Source organism: Canis lupus, chromosome 31, assembly GCF_048164855.1.
Source record: "Canis lupus baileyi chromosome 31, mCanLup2.hap1, whole genome shotgun sequence".
In the NCBI taxonomy this organism is placed as follows: Eukaryota; Metazoa; Chordata; class Mammalia; order Carnivora; family Canidae; genus Canis; species Canis lupus.
The window spans coordinates 35991793-35997792 of record NC_132868.1 but is presented as its reverse complement, the minus strand read 5'-3'; the positions used below and the strand labels follow the sequence as shown (position 1 = coordinate 35997792).

The 6000-nt window shown below is 44.9% G+C and overlaps 1 protein-coding gene and 1 non-coding gene across 2 annotated transcripts; one reads left to right on the top strand and one right to left on the bottom strand.

The window, feature by feature from the left end:
• Positions 1 to 220: 220 nt before the first annotated feature.
• Positions 221 to 293, bottom strand: TRNAV-AAC (transfer RNA valine (anticodon AAC)). Its single transcript has one exon. It is a non-coding gene; the product is annotated as a tRNA-Val (tRNA).
• A 1799-nt stretch (positions 294 to 2092) lies between these two features.
• On the top strand, positions 2093 to 4515 carry ACTRT3 (actin related protein T3). Its single transcript, XM_072807988.1, has 2 exons — positions 2093 to 2362; positions 3395 to 4515. Exons 1-2 carry the CDS (start codon positions 2163 to 2165, stop codon positions 4311 to 4313), a joined length of 1119 nt encoding a protein of 372 aa, XP_072664089.1. The 5' UTR covers positions 2093 to 2162; the 3' UTR covers positions 4314 to 4515.
• The last annotated feature ends 1485 nt before the right edge of the window (positions 4516 to 6000 follow it).

The window sequence follows — 6000 nt, the reverse complement described above, 5'->3', positions numbered from 1 at the left end:
GTTGAATTTTTACCTTTGAAGCATTTCCACGTGGAAATCCGTCCCTACAGACATTTGCTGAGTAACATAACCAAGGTGAAAGTTCAAGTTCCCACTGTTGCGCAAGTTGCTGTATTTAGACCGTCATTTTAAAAACTAGAACCATTAGTGGAAGTCTCACGGCCCTGTTTGAAAGAATTTGAGTTTTGAAGGAGGAAGAAACAGAAAACACAAAAACTTTTGTTTCCGCCCGGTTTCGAACCGGGGACCTTTCGCGTGTTAGGCGAACGTGATAACCACTACACTACGGAAACCTCGCTGCTTCCTGGGGCTCGGAAAAGCCTCCATATGGACGCAGGAGCGAGAGGTTCCTGGGCAGTTAAAGAAACATTAGTTTGTAACCGAAAAACAAAACAAACAAGAAAGGGAAAATGACCTGACTTCTAACTGTGGAGCGCTGAAACTATTTGAAAGTTGGAATTTGCGTGCATTCTTTTTTTTTTTTTTTTCCCCCAAAGACTCCTAGGAGCCGCTGTAGAAACCAGGCATTGGCTCCCTGCACTTCCTTGGGGTACACCTTCTTGTGCAGGGAACAGATGCTTTACTTAGTGTCCTTTCCCGGAGGCGCCCTGCTGAGCAGCTGGGGCACATGGGGGGCATCGTTGGCCCCCCCTCCCGCAGCGGCCTGCTGCACCAGCTGCCTCCGCTGGCCCTTAGTCAAGTGATCCTTTTCAGCCTCTGGTGGGGAGACGTGTAAATAACTTGAATTTCCTCCCCTGCTTCCAGAGATCAACCAACCAGAGGTTTGAAACTACCTACTTGTTTTAAAATCCTCTACACAGTGTGTAGAATTAAAGGGGTAAAAAAATAAAAATAAAAATAAAAATAAAAATAAAAATAAAAATAAATCAGACACCACGGTGCACGTTTTGGCACTCCATGTACTTAAATTATTCTAAACCTGAACTTCGTATGACCTAGGGGATATTACTTTTCTTGCAAAGAAGCAGACACCTCCTTATGCCTAAAAATCAAGTCTTATTTTTTAGGAAATGAGAAGGACTTTTCCGTATCACACCAGGAGATAACCTGGTAAGATTGTTAAAAAAAAAAAAAAAAAAAAAATCAATTAATCAGCCAATCCGACAAAGCAAGAGTCTACCATTTTGGATTTGAGTACATTTTGCATGGAAGCCGCAGGGAAGGAACACAACAAAGTGTTAGTCCAGTTTATAGAAAGGATAATAAAGATATATAAAACACACCTTTTTTTTTCCTTTCAAGATTTTATTTAAATTCAAGTTAGTTCACATACAGTGTCGTGTTAGTTTCAGAGATAGATAGAATTTAGTGATTCATCAGTTGCATGTAACACCCAGGCAACTCATTACATCAGGTGGTCTCCTTAAAGTCCATCACCCAGTTGCCTCACCCCCACCCCCACCCCCACCCCCACCCTCCTCCCCTCCAGCTACCTTCAGGTTGTTTCCTATGATTTAAGATTTCTCCAGGTTTCCCTCTCTCTGTCTTTACCTTATTTTTCCTTCCCTTCCCCTAGTGGGTCTATGTGTAAAATCCACTTTAAATCCTAGCCTTCAAAACAAAAACAAAAAGAAAATCAAAAAATAAATAAATCCTAGCCTTCTTTCCTTGTCCTTTTAGGAGGTTGAAGAGGATTTCAGAAGCATGCAGCAAGCGGCTGCTACAGCTTTCCTCCTTCAAATCTGCCCAGCTTTTCCTAGCTTCAAGGGCACATTCCAGAGCCTCTGGGCAGGCCCCTGGACAGGTACCTATTAGCCAGGATGCAAAGGATTTGGAAAAGAAAACTGCTTGGCACGCCCCATCGAGGCATGAGGCAAAGCTCCTTGTAAAGGGTTAGATGTGTGTCTTCAGAGAAGAAAGTTGGGTTTTCCTGATACTGGTATCCCCGGATTCCAGGGGGTGGCGCGTGGCCCAGCGATCAGGCGGGCAGCGCTCGGGAGAAGCAGGGGGCCGCACCTGCACCTGCCGCGCGGGCCTCGTGGGGTCAGGCCTGGGCCTCTGTGACGCGGCGTTCTAGGCCCCGCGGCCTGTTGACGCGGCGTTCTAGGCCCCGCGGCCTGCTCACCCGGCCCAGGCTGCCCGGCCCGCACTCTCCGGGGCAGGCGCAGCCAGGGCGGCCGTCGGGAGGCGGCGGCGGCGGCATGAGCCACTACCAGCTCCCGGTGGTGATCGACAACGGCTCCGGCGTGATCAAGGCCGGCCTGGCGGGGTCGCGGGAGCCCCAGTTCGTCTACCCCAACATTATCGGCCGACCCAAGGGCCAGGGCGGCGGGGCCAAGGGCGCGGTGGAGGTGTGTGTGGGTGACCAGGCGCAGGAAAGGAGAAACGCGCTGTCCATTAGGTATGGCCTTCTCCCGGCAGGCAGGACCCCCGGGGGGCGGGGGGGAGCCCAGGTGAAGGCGCCCAAGGGTGCGAGCCTAAGGCAGTGGGGGGACAGGAAAGCCTCAGCCGGCTGGTGCAGCCCACGAATCTCCAAGGGTGCGAAACACCTAAAGAGTGAGCATTACTTGCTCTCTGCACCTAGAGACATGTCCTCAAATGTATAAAGTTACCGTTCATAAGATACAAGTCCATTAAGAATGTCAGTTAATTCATAGTACCCTCTCATGTAGGTTATTTTCTCCAATTGATAGTAAAGCTGTACTCTTATGTAAAGATCTCCCAATTTTTTTAAAAAGATTTTATTTATTTATTCATGAGAAACACACACACACACAGGGGGAGAGAGAGAGAGAGAGAGAGAGGCAGAGACAGGCAGAGGGAGAAGCAGGCTCCATGCAGGGAGCCCTATGTGGGACTCAACCCCTGGGACTCCATGATCACACTCTAGGCCAAAGGTAGCGCTAAACCACTGAGCCACCCAGGAATCCCCCAATTTTTTTTTTTTTTAATTTAAAGGATTGTCTTCTAAAGGAGGGACAAATGGAAAGCAACAAAAATTGCAGAGAGTAGCTATGTTAACATTTGCTGGCAGTTACCTTTTCTGATCAGTGGTCACTACCCATAAAGGGATACTGGTAATAAATATGGGGATTAACCCAAGCTTGAAGGGGATAGATGCCGGAGAAATTGAAAGCTACCACTGTAAAATAAATAAATAAATAAATTAATTAATTAATTAATTAAATTAAATTTAATTAAATAATAGGGATCCCTGGGTGGCGCAGCAGTTTAGCGCCTGCCTTTGGCCCAGGGCGCGATCCTGGAGACCCGGGATCGAATCCCATGTCGGGCTCCCGGTGCATGGAGCCTGCTTCTCCCTCTGCCTGTGTCTCTGCCTCTCTCTCTCTCTGTGTGACTATCATAAATAAATAAAAATTAAAAAAAATAATAAAATAAAAAGCTGCCATTTATCTTATTGCTTTTCCTACAGCTACCCAGTGGAGCGCGGTCTGATTACTTCCTGGGGGGACATGGAGATCATGTGGAAGCATATCTATGATCATAACCTGAAGCTAAAGGCCTGCGATGGCCCAGTCTTGATTACTGAGCCAGCACTGAACCCACTGGCGAAACGGCAACAGATCACTGAAGTGTTTTTCGAGCATCTACAGGTTCCTGCCTTCTATATGTCCATCCAGGGGGTGCTGGCTCTCTTTGCCACTGGCTTCACAACTGGTTATGTGCTGAATTCAGGTGCTGGGGTTACCCAGGGTGTACCCATCTTCGAGGGTTACTGTCTGCCTCATGGTGTCCAGCAGCTAAATCTGGCAGGCCTTGACCTCACCAACTACCTCATGATGCTGTTGAAGGACCATGGCATCATGCTGCTTAGTGCTGCAGACAGAAAGATTGTCGCAGATATTAAGGAAACCTCTTGTTATGTGGTAATGAACTATGAAGAAGAAATGGCCAAGAATCCTGAATCTGTGGAGAAAGTTTACCAGCTACCTGATGGGAAGATGATCAAGCTCCATAACCAGCTCTTTCATTGTCCAGAGGCCCTCTTCTCTCCACATCTTCTGAACCTTGAGACTCCTGGCATCGATAAGTTGTGTTTCAGCAGCATAATGAAATGCGATACAGATCTCAGGAATTCGTTTTTCTCCAATATTATCCTTACTGGGGGATCAACCTCTTTCCCTGGTTTAGACAAGCGGCTAGTTAAAGATATAGCAAATATGGTGCCTGCCAATACGCCCGTGCAGGTTACAGCTCCCCCAGAAAAGAAACTATCAGTGTGGATGGGAGGCTCGATTCTTGCATCCCTGTCTGCCTTCCAGGACATGTGGATCACTGAGGCAGAATTTAAAGAAGTTGGACCTAACATAGTACACCAAAGATGCTTCTGAATACAGATAAAATGGTTAGAAAAAAAGTGTTTTGAGTATTTGTGACAGAAAGCTGGATATTATATACGTATCTGGGAGAACAAAGTATTTCAGTTACTGGAATGTCCACGTCACTTTCATTTCTATGATGGGGGAGAAATAATGCTGAAGCAAATAACATGTATATTGAGTAGAGCCAAATTAAATGCTAGAAGAAACATTATTCTTGACCTTGGTGATTTTATAATTCCCTTGTTAGAAGAGCAATTTGTAGTACAACATGTGTCCCAAATGAGTGGTATAGATTTAAGTCTGTTTTATGGAAAGAAGGTTGCTGTGAGAAAAGATTGCATAGCAAATTATGCCATCATGAATGGGGTGGCATTAGGTTAGGTGTGTGGTAGAGGAGGAGGAAGAGGGCAGATATCCAGAAAAGCATAATGGAGATGAGCAAGAGCCTAGGGATGAGAGTGAACAAAGCATATTCAAGGCACGCTTAATACACTGGTTTTATTGAAATGAGGATCTCAGAGGGAGCAGACCAAGAGCAATGACGAGGAAGGCGAATGAAGGCCAGGGACTGGACTGGAAGGCTTTGTGTTAAATGTCCTGTGGGCAAGGGGGAACAATTAAAGAACAAAACACAGAAGACACAGGAAATTAACTTAAGATGAATGTGATCACAGTTTGGACTGTGAATTGGACTGGGAAGTCCTTGGAGATTTGGTGATCAGTTAACAAGTTATTAGTTTAGATATAAAGTAGTCAAATCTTATACCCAAAATGGTGATAGGAATTAAAAGAGGAAATTACAAAAAACGGACAAATCTTGATGTCTAAGTAGATATGAAAGGGGGAAGAAGTGTGTAAAATGACCTGGGTTCCTAATGATGATGGTGGTATTAACACAACTCAAAGTATTTCATATCTGCTCTATGCAAAGCACTGTGGGATAATGTCCCTAAAGATACTTTCAAAATACGAGAAAATAACAGTTATTTTTTCGTTACAGAATTGGATAATTTATAGATCCAGCTCAGATGCTACTTCCACCACCCAGCCAAAATTCATTCTGTCAAAAAAAAAAAAAAAAAAAAAACACAAAACAAAAAAACCAAAATTCATTCTGTCCTCTAGTACAGTGTATTACTGGTACTTCTATTGACCACTTGATTTATCCAGCCTTATCTTTTGATGTGCTTGTCTTTCTCCCACACTACATACGTTCTAAGAAATAGGGATTGTGGGATTTCCCTTTTCATCTCCATCCCTGTCCCTGATGGCTCTCTCTGGCGCACTCCCAGTAGGTATGTAAATATGGAGAACTGACCAGAAGCACATTCCGGGCAGAGGGAACATTAGATAATAGGCTCCATGGTGTAAAAATCATGGGTACATTGTACAAGCAGCAGTAAGTAGACTGGAGTCAAGCATTTGTGAAGAGCTGCATTTCATTCCTTGGTACTACTCTCCCACTTTAGTAATTATAAGCAAAACTAGATGGATGAGGTGTAGAAAATGATTATCTGAGGGCAGTGTGAGCAATTGGTGCTGTGCTCACTACATCCGCAAGGACCGTAGAGATCATGAACTCCCTCTTCATTTCAGAATTATTTTCTAAAAGAAAACAGGACTACTTAGACGTGTATCTAGTTTAAACTTCAACCATCCCAAAGAGCTGGGCAAGTCAAGTATTATTCCCATTTTA

What these genes read in the sequence shown, in the direction of transcription:
- ACTRT3 (XM_072807988.1), top strand. Translation starts at nt 2,163, where the DNA reads ATGAGCCACTACCAGCTCCCGGTGGTGATCGACAACGGCTCCGGCGTG. An exon ending in AGAAACGCGCTGTCCATTAG is followed by an intron (nt 2,363 to 3,394) that starts GTATGGCCTTCT and finishes CTTTTCCTACAG; the next exon opens with CTACCCAGTGGAGCGCGGTC.